We start from the raw sequence: 12,534 nt of genomic DNA on the forward strand, positions 1-12,534 counted from the left end.
TTTAGCCTGCAGAAGAGAAGAATGAGGGGGAATTTGATAGCTGCTTTCAACTACCTGAAAGGGGGTTCCAAAGAGGATGGCTCTAGACTGTTCTCAATGGTAGCAGATGACAGAACGAGGAGTAATGGTCTCAAGTTGCAGTGGGGGAGGTTTAGATTGGATATTAGGAAAAACTTTTTCACTAAGAGGGTGGTGAAACACTGGAATGCGTTACCTAGGGAGGTGGTAGAATCTCCTTCCTTAGAGGTTTTTAAGGTCAGGCTTGACAAAGCCCTGGCTGGGATGATTTAACTGGGAATTGGTCCTGCTTCGAGCAGGGGGTTGGACTAGATGACCTTCTGGGGTCCCTTCCAACCCTGATATTCTATGATTCTAAGAGAGCTACAGGGGCAGAGAAGGGCTATGAGGATGACTGGAGGCATGGAGAACCTATCTTACGAGAGGGGACTCAAAGCATTGCTAATCAAACGAAGGCTGAGGGGAGATAGGATTGCACTCTGTAACTACAGCAGAGGGATAAATAACTCCTCTCCAAGAACAGGTGGCTATAACCTGGTCCTCAAGAAGTGTTGGCTCAAAATTAGATGACAGTTTCTAACCATCAGAGGAGTAAAGTTCTGGAATAGCCTCCTAAGGGGAGTAGTGGGGGCAAAACTAACTTGTTTTAAGACTAAGCTTGATAAGTTTATGGAGGGGATGGTGTGATGAGATTGCCAACAATGGCATGTGGCCCAGCCATGTCGGCTAAAGGCAACTATCTCTAGTGGCTGGTGAGGGACACTAGATGGAGAGGGCTCTGAGCTACTACACAGAATTCCAGTGTCTGGCTGGTCAGTCTTGCCCACATGCTCAGGGTCTAACTGATCACTATATTTGGGGTCAGGAAGGAATTTTCCCAAGGTCGGACTGGCAGACTTCCTCTGCAGCATGGGGCACTTAGAATCATAGAATATCAGGGTTGGAAGGGACCTCAGGAGGTCATCTAGTCCAACCCCCTGCTCAAAGCAGGACCAATCCCCAATTTTTCCTCCCGATCCCTAAATGGCCCCCTCAAGGATTGAACTCACAACCCTGGGTTTAGCAGGCCAATGCTCAAACCACTGAGCTATCCCTCTGCCCAAAAATCAAAGAATGAAACACCTGATCCTGGCATGATTTGAACATACAACTTTCTGCTCTGGAGTCAGACACACTACCATTGCGCCACAAGATCACTTGCTGATTTGAGCTCAAGTAAATGATTGAATGTCTGTAACTTGAAATCTTTAAATCAAAATTTGAGGCCATCACTAACTCAGCCAGAGACTCGGGGTCTATTACAGGATGGGGTGGGTGAGGTTGTGCGGCCTGCAACATGCAGGTCAAACGAGATGACCATGATGGTCCCTTCCAGCTTATAAGCCATTGGTGCTGGGCGACTGCTGGTTCATGTTCAAGGAGCTGTCTTCAGGCCTGCACACCAACAGCAAAACCTTGGGCTGTGCATCAGGACCCCTGCTTGCTCCGCCAATGCTACTTAGTGCCCATTTCCACACACGTTCTGTGGCTGGGCATTCCCTTTGGGGGCAGGAGGGGAAGGTTTTGGCTCAGCCCACATGGCCCTTTCAGCAGTGAGCTGACTGAGTGGCCTGGGATGGCGAGGCTGAGAAACAGGGGAAGCTCTAGGCCAGCTAGCTAGAGTCTGGCCCATACAGCACTTTTCCATTAACCCCTGCACCTTTCAGCTCCCTCCAAGGGTTTGACTGTCCAGAGCAGTGCAGGGACAGAGAGGCGAGCAAGAAGCTCTCTCGCCCTGGCTGCACAAGGGTTGCTAGCCAAGTTCCTACCTGCACCTGCCTTTCTCCAGAAATCCTGGCTCCATAGAGAGTGAGGGAGCGGCTGGGCCATGCGCAAAGCATGTCCCACCCTCTGTACCATGCACAAGGAGCAATGCTGGGAACTGCTAGGCTGGGCCACTTCACATCACCCCCACCTGCAGGGCTGAGGCTTAGCCACCATACTCCAGCCCCAAGCCCCAGCCGGGCTATTCGGGCTGGAGGGTTAACGTTGGGGTGCGGCTGGGTTCTGGGTCCAATTTCCTTTACAAAGCCACATGAGGCCAATAACGTTAGGTGAGCGGCCTCTGAAGCAGGGGGCCGCTTGCCCTTAGCTAGCTCTGCTCATACTCCCTGGAGCCAATTCTCAGCACTTGGGGTTTCCTTTTTCCACTCACGCTGGGCCCTATGCACCTTACGCCGACCAGCTTACAGCAAGCTGGGGAAGTTCTTCTCAGCAAGAGACGGCTTGCACTGCAGAGCCACCACCCCCATCCCCACAAAGCCCCCCATCGCTGCCCTCTCTGTGTACTGCTGGGGCCCAACTCCCTAATACATTCTGGCTGCTTCAGGAGCACAGCGGTGGCTCTTTGCCAGAGCACAATGCCGTAGAGAGAGCACCTTATGGGGCTGCTTCGCTGCATCCATGGCAAACAAGGGAAGGACAGAGCTGACATAGTGAGACCTGGAGGGGTTTGCTACAGGCTTGGAAACAGACAAGGCCCCCCCGCCCCGCAGACCCTGGAGAGAAGAGCATGTTTGTGTAAGCTTAGGAGCCCCAGCTTGCCAGACCCACCCAGGGGAATGAATTTCAAAGGGCCTCCGTAGAGAGTTTGGGATGCCCCTTTGAAGAGCTCAGGAAATAAGGGAAGGCAACTTAGCAGAATGTGGACAGGGCGTTTGCTCCAGGGATCCTCTCCCTGGCCAGGATACAGAAGGGGGAAGTGCCCATAGCCAGGCACTGGGCACTCAAGCAGGGGGGGTTTCAGACCTCACTGCTTGGCAGTACAGCACCTGGCACTGCTCTGCTCCAGGTATCAGTCACACTGCATCCCTTCCCTAGCATCTCCCAGGATCCTTCTTTGATCTGAAGCATCATGCACCCTACTGGGGCAGCATCTGAGTAGACAGTAAAGCCCCACAGCAACAGAAACGTGTGGGTTGGAGGTAGACGACAGGCCAGCATGAGAGTGATTTTAAGACTGTTTCCCATGTACTGAGCTGAAATGGTGCAGAGAATGAGAAGCAGTTAAGAGACAATTCCTGCATATTCCACCTCCAAATGGAGGCTTCCAGCAGAAACCCCACTGTACAACACAAGTCCTTCATGTCTCACCCCATCCAGACAGCAGTGTGCTAAGACAGTCGGCTCCATTGAGCTTCTACTAGTCCTCAGGGCCAGATACCAGGGAGAGCAGGATCTGTGAAGGGGGTAGAAGCCCAGGACTCCTAGATTAAAATATCACCCCCCGACCTGTGTGATGCCAGAAACTCTCCAGAACCCAGGGTAGAGCAGGCCGGGATCTCCAACACAACTTGTCAGGCCTCCTTTGCATTATGCTAGCATCACGAGTCCAACTGAAATCAACAACCCACTGTGCTAGGCGCTGCAAAGATAGTATGCGACAGTCCCTGTCCTCAAGAGCGTTTCTAAACAGACATGAGAAAGGGTGGGAAGGGGAAACTGAGGCACAGAGCAGGAAAGAGTCTTACACAAGGTCACCCAGCTGGAAAGCGGCAGAGCCAGGAATAAACCCCCAGTCGGAGATGCTGCCTCTCCATCACAAAGCAGCTGAGACAGGTAGAGTGTTACTACATGTCTGCTTTTCCAGGTTGCCCTAGGGGAGCAAAGGATCCTGACTCATCAGTGCTTGATATGTGTTAAACCCGGGTGACAGACATCAAGGACACATCCCCCACACAGTCAGACCACGCCACTTGTTGTTCAAAACTTTTATTGTCAGCAATAACAACAGGAAATCAATTTTACTGGCTTGCTTCAGGTGCGTTCTGGTTGGCCTGTACCTGGTGGGAGCACAGCAGCTGGCCCTGCAGGTCATGTTAGCCTAGGGTGATGGGCCAGGCTAGAGGCAGAGTGCAAGCTCCGTAGGTTTGCTCTCAATTCCCACATAGGGGGTCAGTGCGAATGGCCAGTGCAGTGATCTGGGGGGTGACCTGGGACACCATTCACCGAAGCAGAAAGCACATTTCTATCCACTTATAAATAGACTAAAAAACAAACACACACCATGAACAGTCTCCTCCGCGTGGGCGAAGGTGGGAACCCTGCACACTTCACACCACTCAGCCAACTTCCAGCCATTGTTCCAACACCCCTTGACTCTCCCACCAGCCCCTCCCAGCCCATTCCCTCACCAGGGCGATAGTGTGCTGTATGGCACAGACAAAGGGACCTGCGCTCCCTCCTCCAACACGGGCTAGGGCCATGGACTCAGACCCTAACATTTATCTCCCTCCCCTGCAGGGCCCATGTCACAGGGACCCTCCCATGGTCTTGGATACAGCGCACTGCGAAGTTCAGTGTCCCTGGCGGTGCAGGCTGGGGTACATGTGCTCCCACAGCAGCACCCTCAGCTCCCAGGCCAAACTCAGCACCCCAGCTAACACATTTGGGATCACACAGATTGACCACCCCTTGCAGTGAAGTGCGGAGAAGCAGCTGTTTAGGCAGTCCTGAGGGTGCACTAAGTTGCTCGCAGCTGTTGGGAATGGGCATGCAGTGTACATACTAGGGGCTGGCATCACACATGTACATCCCAGCTGTTCCCAGAGTCCGAGCTCCCAATTCTGCCACCTGCTGCAGAGAACAAGGCAGGCGGGTGGGATTCAGGGCCAAGGAGGCACTAGCCCTGAGCAACACGGCAGAGAGCACAGATACCAGAAACGGGACGCCCATGCTCATCAGCACAAGGCCGTCGTGGTCACCTACAGTAGGACTGAAAGGAATATAGGCCATATGGCCTCATAACCCACCAGTAGCTAGGATGCTGTGCCCTGGCTCTGCCCATGGCTCCAGGCAAGGACATGAGCAGGAGGGCAGCTACATGGTGTGTGCACAGAGCTCGCAGACTGAGGGCACAATGGAGCCCAAAGCCATTTAACTGGGCTTGAAGAGAACGCCTGCCTATGGAACGACTCCCGCACTTAACACAACTGTTTCTGAGGTGCAAGACTGCCATCCTACACAGCCAATGGGCCATTTGTTCCTGACTGGCCTCCCCAGAATGTCAGCAGCCATTGGGCCTAGGGCAGACCCAGCTGGAGGGCTGGCAGGCCATGGGACCATTTGCTCAAGGCTGGGCGACTCATGGGAGGGACACAAAGTGGGGAACCAACTAAAGGGGGCACGTGACCTCCCCACGTGACTCCTCCCCGCCCCCTCCCCATACCATGTTACCAGGGGTGGGGGGCAGAAAGAGGAGAGGGGCTCTGTCCTCCTGCTGCAACAGGAACCGCAGTGGTGAAAGGAGCTGCTGTTAGATATGGATGAGCTGGGACTGAGCTTGCCCCAGCCTGCAATGCAGCATGCGCCTGCACTGGCTGCACATCATCCAGGGCTTGCCGACGGGCTCACTTGGAGGGGGCTACCATGAACTGCGATGCCAGGTGCATCCCAGTCATGCCCAGGAAGCCTCCATCCCATGGCTGGCAGGGGGCAGAGGGCCTGGGGGATAAGGAACCCCACGGGAGAGCTCAGGAGAGTCAGGCACATTGGGAGCGACCAGAGACACTTTCTACTTCTGTCTTTAACATCAAAGCTTATATTATATTATAAAATCCAGAGGGCAGGGCCGCCCCACCCAGAATATAAACAGCAGGGAGCACAGCTCTGTAGCCAGCCAGGCTCAGGGCTGCTCCAGCGCATGGCTTGGCCATCCTGGAACTAAGCTACTTCTACAGAGGGGAGCGGAGGAAAGAGGGAGCAGTGTGAGTGGCCTGTGGCAGGCGGGCAGGAGAGAGGCAGAGAGCTCCTTAGGGCTGGTCCTTTGCATCAGGGTCTTTATCGTAGATGTAACTTCCAACAGCTCCAGTGTTCACTCCTGCAACAGAGAAAGAGCCCCACGTAAGGGCAGGGCCAGGAGAGCCAGGCAGGATGCTGAGCACAGATACCTCTCCTTAGCCTGGGGGCTGCACAGAGCCCCAGCCAATACGGCTGTGGAGAAACGGAAGGGGAAGGTCAGAAAAGGGACGGAGGGTGAGTGGAAGGCCAAGAGCCTGGCCATCCCTGCCTGGGATCTAGTAACGTGAGCAGCTTGCCCTCCCACATTAGGGAACTATGCCCCATAGCCGAGGACTCACCGCTCCATGAGCTGGGAGCGTAGGGAACCCAAGTGGGGAGCAGTTAGTCAGAAAGGGCCAATGGAAAAGTGGGGGGCTGAGCAGTAGGGGAAATATTTGCATAAGGGCCCTCGCGAAGGAGTCAGAGGATCCTCGCCCAGCTGAGCCCCGTGCACCCCCTGGCCCCTAGAGGGAACTAGGGGACTGTGCTCAATCTGTGTTCTGCTGGCCTGGTTCCAAAATGCAGCAAGCCTCCCGTTTCATCCATGGGCCCCACAACACTTCCCCTGTCCTGGGCAAAGGCTGTAGCACAGTTAGCAAGGGACTGCCCTCCCTCTTGGAGCCTCTGGGTGTACTGGGGCACCTGGAGTACCCCCCTGGGCTATCTGCTCCGGGGCCCTACAAACCAATAGATGGCACGGCCAGCTGGGGGGAGGGTGCGCGGGTGAGGACCTTACAAATGGAAGAATATCCTGCAGAGGCAGCAGGCCCAGTCACTGCTGCCCCATGGCTCCCTCCCCCTCCCTACACTCCAACCTACCCCTCCCTCCCACGCCCCCATTCTGGCCTCTGGACACTTCCCGCCCACCTCCAGTTCTGTGCAGCACACTCACCCTTTGGCCCAAAGAGGATCCCGTAGCAGGGCTTGTGGCAGTACGGCTGCCCATCATGCTGCGAGGGGTCAAAGCAAGACACACATCAGTGCCATCCCAACCCAAGAGATGCAGGAGAACACGATGCAGATGGCCGCTCACCCATGCCTCTCCCCGGGGCACAGCCTTGCCATGGCAGCACAGTGGGGGTGGGCTCCCCAGCATCCCACCCCAACTGCACAGGACTCCTGGAGAGACATGGTTTGATTTCCATTGCCCTGAAGCTCCCAATGTGGCTGGTTTGCTACTACAGCCCTGGCCTCCCGACAGCGCCGCCAATGGCCTCAGGCCTGGGCTGCTGTCTCCCTGCTAGCTCAGCACTTGCTCTGCCCGTCTGCCCCTGGAACCTGCCCTCCGTGGCATATACAGTCCCGCACGCATGGAGCACAGACTCCATCTCACTGATGTCCTGCATCACTTGGATCCACAGAGCCCTTTGTGCTGCGAGCAGCCCAGCAGCGCTGAGCAATGGGAACCTCCCCGAGGTGTCTGCACTCGCCTTCCAGCAGCCAGGGCTGCCCCCAGCCAACAGCCCCAGCTTTTCATTTAAGTCCAGTCTGTCCTCTGGTGGGCATGCCTGGGATCACTGGAGCACGCGATGGCAGGAGAGGTGCTCAGCTCACAAATGTGGGGAGTGCTCCCAGCCCTGGGATGAGATTACGGGGTGCAGCTATTCCCATGAGACCTTCATTGGGGAGTGGGGGGTCAGAATGTCATGGGATCAGAACATCACGGGGCTCTGCCCTGCCCCTGCTGCAGCCACTGCTACATGGCCATGTAGGCCACGAGCATTTTCCACCCACTGCACACAGGTGTCTGTCCAGCACAGGCCAGGCCCTTTGTGCAGCCCTCCCCTCCAGTGTTGCAGGGCCAGAAATGCTGCCTGACTGCAGCATCCTCCCAGGAGAGAGGCCAAGGCCTCAGACCTGTCGGAGCAGGAGCAGTCGGGGGCAGAAGGGGCCTCCAGTCGTGGCTGGAGTCTGAATGCAGGCAGTGATGGGAGTCTGAAGCTCCAGCAACAATGGCGAGGCATAGAGATAAAACAGCGCTAGAGGCCCAGGACTGCTCCCGGCAGCCCCACACTCCACTCTCACTGCACCTAGCGCACGGGAGCCACCACGACAGATCAGCTCTGGGGGAACGGAACTGCTACAGTACATCTTTTTTCCCTTTACACTGCATGAGCCCAGGCCTGGCTGTTGGCATGCAGGATTTTGGGTACTGGCCTGGGTCTACACCTGGACTCCTCAAACCACCAGACAATTAGCCAGCCAGGGTATACTCAGATGACTGACTCTGCCTTAGGGGTCCCTGGTGATCCCCAGGCGCAGGTAACAAGCACCAAGGACCGGGGAGAGATCACAGGCGGAAAAGCCATTGGCCAAGCTGGGCGAGAAGCAGGGGGCTGTGCCCAGCTGAGCAGCAGGGGTGTGAAATGAGGTGGGAGGGTCAGATGGGATGCTAGCCAGGGGTGCAAGGACACTCTCTGCTCCAGAGCTGAGGCCAGCTCCCCCAACATATCCCTTCCTCTTGTCTGGGTGGGTCACACCAGGCTTCCTGGGATCACAGCTGGGTGCAGCCCAACTCCAGACACTGCCCCCCCAGGGCACGGGCCATCACTGCTGTAAAGGCAGCAATCGGGAGAGGGGCAGGGGAACGAAACATCCGTCCAGGGGTCGTACCCCATCCCTCGCTAGGCCCAACGTGCACATGCACCAGTGTGAGGGGAAGGAGGTGGTGGCAAAAGTCTGCACTAGAGCACACATGGGGCAATCAGATCACAGCATGTGCTCAGTCCTTACCTCCGCGTGGCCGCCAGGGGTCAGAGTCTTGCTGCAGCGCTCGCAGCGCAGGCAGGGGCGGTGCCAGTCCTTCCCCAGTGAAGTCACCTTCTCGGCTGGAGCAGAGACAAGAAGGGACATATTCCAGTGGGAGCTCTTCGTTCCCTGCCTTGGCTTGACCACGTCCAAGCGGGGGTTCCACAGCGTCAGCTCGCCCACTGGCATCAATCCACACAGCTACAGGCAGGCTGAGACCACCCCGCTGGGGCAGCCCAAGGGATTGTGGGTAATCTCGCAGATATCCCAGTTGGCCACACTAGGGGAGCCTTTGCCTGAGAACTGCCCCTTCCTAGCCATGGGGCAAGAGAGCCTCAGCGCTCACACACCGCTCCCACAGCTGCCAGGCTCCTAGCCCCTTAGCCCTGCTGCCCAAAGAGCCAGTGTCTGGGTCAAGCCAAGAGGGAAACCTGCTGGCAGCAGTGCGACAGCTGAGCCAGCCTGCTCTTGAATCAGGCCTCCAGCAGCGAGAGGCTGCACAACACCCTCTCCACAGGCAGGCTTTGCTCTTGGAGAGCTGACGTGTTACTAGCATCCCATAAAACCTTTGCAAAGAGCTGCTTAGGCCTTTACTGAAGGGTCTTTTCCTTCTCCCTTGAGGGAGTCAGCTGCACCCATACCCTGACATGCTGCTGAGCATGTTACTGAGCCTTAATGAAAGCTGTCTCCTACCCAACCACAGCAGCAGCAAAGAGGTAAAATCAGCCCTCGGAAGTGACAACTCCAGCGCCTCCCGGGGACCATGTAAATATTAATCTAGGTAACAAAAGAGCCAAATTCCCTGCTGGCAGAATGTCACTGACTTCAGAGAATGTAGCCCAAACCTTTGTAACATTAGTGGGAGTCATGAGATGGCGCTCTCACAAACAGCCTTACAAATTCTGCGTGGGTGACCGGATGAGCATGTGTGTGTTGGAGACATGCCTATTGTTAGTTGTGGTGCAATTCCACTTAGAAGGTAAACATGTTACTACCTGTACAATCTGTTCCTCTACCTACAGCGTTGCATCAATTTAGGTAAAAATGTGATTTTAGACTCGCCCAGACCTAGCCTCCCAGATACCTCCTCCCCAAAGGCCCCACAACCCCCTCCACTGAAGCAGTCACATCCTCCAGGCCCCCCATTTAAGAAGCTGAAACCCTCCTGCAGAGGAAGGACTGCCTTGTGGCTAAGGCTCCCAAGTCTCAGTCCAGTGACCTGGGTTCCACTGCTGGAAGTGCCAAAGATGCTCCATGTGACCTTGGGCAGGTCATATATCCTCTCTGGGCTTCCCAGCAGTAAAACAGGGCTAGTAATCCTTTGTCGGCCATTTCCACTTAGCCTAAGTGCTGCGGGGCAAGGCCTCTCTCTTCCTATGTGTATGTGCAGCACCTAGCCCTGATCTCTGTCAGGAACTTCCCACAGTGCAAACAAGTGACCCTGGGGCATAAGCAGGAAACACTAAGGAAGCCGGCCTGCCCTGGTCCTTACCGAAATAGACTCTTTTGCCACAGCGCGGGCAGATGTTGGGTTCCCCGGTGAAGGTGGTGACACTGGAGGCTGAAAGACAGGAGAAGAGTTTCTTTAACGCCCTAAAGAAATCAGCTACATGGATCCCACACACACACCAGTGCTACTGCAGCACCCAAGGGACCTCTCTCCAGGTAAATTCAGAGCTCACCATCTCCAGCTGGCAACCAACAATGAACCGTGCTCTTGGAAGGGGGCTTTTGTTCGCTGCAGAAACAACAGGCTAAAGCTACCATTAAAGATCAGAGTCAGGCCAGGTCTACACTATAAACGTACATCGGTATAACTCTGTCGCTCAGGGTTGTGAAAAATCGGCGTAGACAGTGCTATGTCGGCTGCAGAGCTTCTCCCGTTGACAGAGCTATTGCCTCTCATGGAGGTAGATTAACTAAGCTGATGGGAGACGTGCTCCCATTAGTGTAGTAGCATCTTCACCGCAGCGTTTCAAGTGTAGATCTATCCCCAGTTTCTTTAATGAGCATAGGGCCTGCATTAAACAGCGCCCTCCCTTCTGCCCTGAATCCTCCACCAGACGAGATCTCAGCCCATTGGTACACGTCATTATTTGCTTTTGAAAGTGGCGTGGGGGAGATAGCTCATCGGTGACTGAGTGATGGCTCTGGTGCAAAGAAAATAGCATACGGTCATGGTCATTTCTGCTAAGCAGATTAGGTTGGGTGGAACATGAACATGGAGATAACACTCTCAGGGCTAACAAGCCGGGGGGGGGGGGGGGGTTGCAACATGGGAGATGCACAGCTAGGGATGGCAGGGAGAGAGACAGAGCAGTGTGCAAGGGGAGAAAGGCCTAGGGCTGGTGAAAGATGTGGAGGGCCAGACGCACAACAAGGGGAAGGGGAGCACCCCAAGGGCAGAGGGTGAGAAAGTTCAGACATGAGCTCCTCACAATGCTCTTTAATCCCCGAGGGTATGTCTTCACTGCAGTTAGACTGAGCAAGAAACAACACTCGAGCAACACACAGCATCAGGTTAGCAGATGATGAGCTGTGCTAATGCAAGCGGCAGCCTGTACCCCCAAGAGGCCAGCCACTTGAACTCTAGTTCAAGCCCCACTACACTCAGGTTAAGGGTTTGTGCATGTGGACGAAGCTTGAGTTACGGGCAACACTCGAGTGAACTTTGCAGTGAAGACATAGGCCTTCAAGAGCACCTGGGAGAATTCTGCGGGAGCAAACCCAGTGACGCACTTTAGCTTTCAGAGCTGGCAGGCAGGCCAAGGGTGGGTGAATCTACACTGGGGACATGCACTGGCAACAGCCAGGCTACCCCCATGCGACGACTTTGCTTTATAAGCATCTCAGCAGCAGCCAGAGCAGACGAGCTCCCAGCAGGTCTATGAGCCAGCTCACTCTAAGGGGTTTCACTCTGGAACTGGTTTGGTGCCAGTCTGGATGTGGACAAGCTGATATAGTTCTGACAGTCCTACTGTTACTATCCCATAGTGCCTTCTGAGCTATCCCCGGAGCACACTGCTTCTGGGAGCTGTGCCAGGAACTGTGGGGTAAGTACCCAAAGGGCACCGCATCAGAAACAGCTTCAACCAGGGCTACCACAGGGCAATCCTGCAAGGGCTCTTTCAGCAGCTCAGCAAGGACACACATGCTCTGTGGGCTCAAACCTGCTCAACCCCCTGCTATAGCACCCACTCAGCCCTCAGGGGTTGTGTCAGTGGGGACATACGGCCTAGTCCCTGCAAAGACCCCCACCAGAGCGTAATCAGGTCCACTGTACCATCATCCAGGCCACGGTGTGGACCCACATGCACCTGAATGCAGGCTGCAGCAGCTCCTGTCTGGAGTGACACGGTCCTTCTGGAGAGTCCCACAGCAACACGTGCACCGTGTGCTATGGGTGCCCCCTAGTGGTCATTCCAATCAGCGCATGCAAAGCAAGAGGGAGCACCCAGAATCGCTTCAGTGCCCTCATTCCACTCACAGTGGAGCTTCACTGTCGCTGCGCTAAGTCCCTGGCCACGCAGCAGCTAGTGGCACACGTGCAGGTCTGAACCAGGGCCATGAAGTCTTAGCTGCCGTCCCCACCCAGCCCTCCCTTGCCTCACCTTCCCCCTTGCCGGAGCTCCCCGGTCAGCTGGTGAGGTTCTCACGGCAGAGTGCAGTTCCATGCTGGCTTTCCAGCCTATTTCCCACTTCGGCACTCACCTCTGCTGGGCCCCTTCGGTGGGCCACTGACTTTCTTCTCTTCTACCTTCGGAACATGCTCAATGGGCCCAGAAGCCGGCTGCTCTTCCATCTGAGGCTTCTCATAGATATAGGAGCCAGCTCCACCGATATTCACACCTGCAATGGGAGTATCAGCATTTAAGGCTGTTGGATCCAAGATGCCCTTCTGGTCTTTCCACCTCTCCCACAGGGCCATTACGAAAGGCAAGCCTTGGCCAG

The 12,534-nt window shown here is 55.5% G+C and overlaps 1 protein-coding gene across 2 annotated transcripts in view; it reads right to left on the reverse strand.

Moving 5' to 3' along the window:
* Positions 1-3,752: 3,752 nt before the first annotated feature.
* The window catches only part of LOC311524627 (cysteine-rich protein 2), a 58,316-nt gene continuing 49,534 nt past the window's right edge, over positions 3,753-12,534 (reverse strand). For both annotated transcript variants that reach the window (XM_084635911.1, XM_084635912.1), the window contains 5 exons: positions 12,295-12,432; positions 10,076-10,144; positions 8,569-8,663; positions 6,728-6,785; positions 3,753-5,875 (listed from right to left, as the gene is read on the reverse strand). In XM_084635911.1, coding sequence (XP_084492037.1) covers positions 5,808-5,875; positions 6,728-6,785; positions 8,569-8,663; positions 10,076-10,144; positions 12,295-12,432 — 428 coding nt within the window. In that variant the 3' untranslated portion in view covers positions 3,753-5,807. The remainder of the gene's footprint in view (positions 5,876-6,727; positions 6,786-8,568; positions 8,664-10,075; positions 10,145-12,294; positions 12,433-12,534) is intronic.

The sequence above is a fragment of the Lepidochelys olivacea genome (genome assembly GCF_965140295.1).
Source record: "Lepidochelys olivacea isolate rLepOli2 genome assembly, chromosome: 8".
Taxonomy (NCBI): Eukaryota; Metazoa; Chordata; order Testudines; family Cheloniidae; genus Lepidochelys; species Lepidochelys olivacea.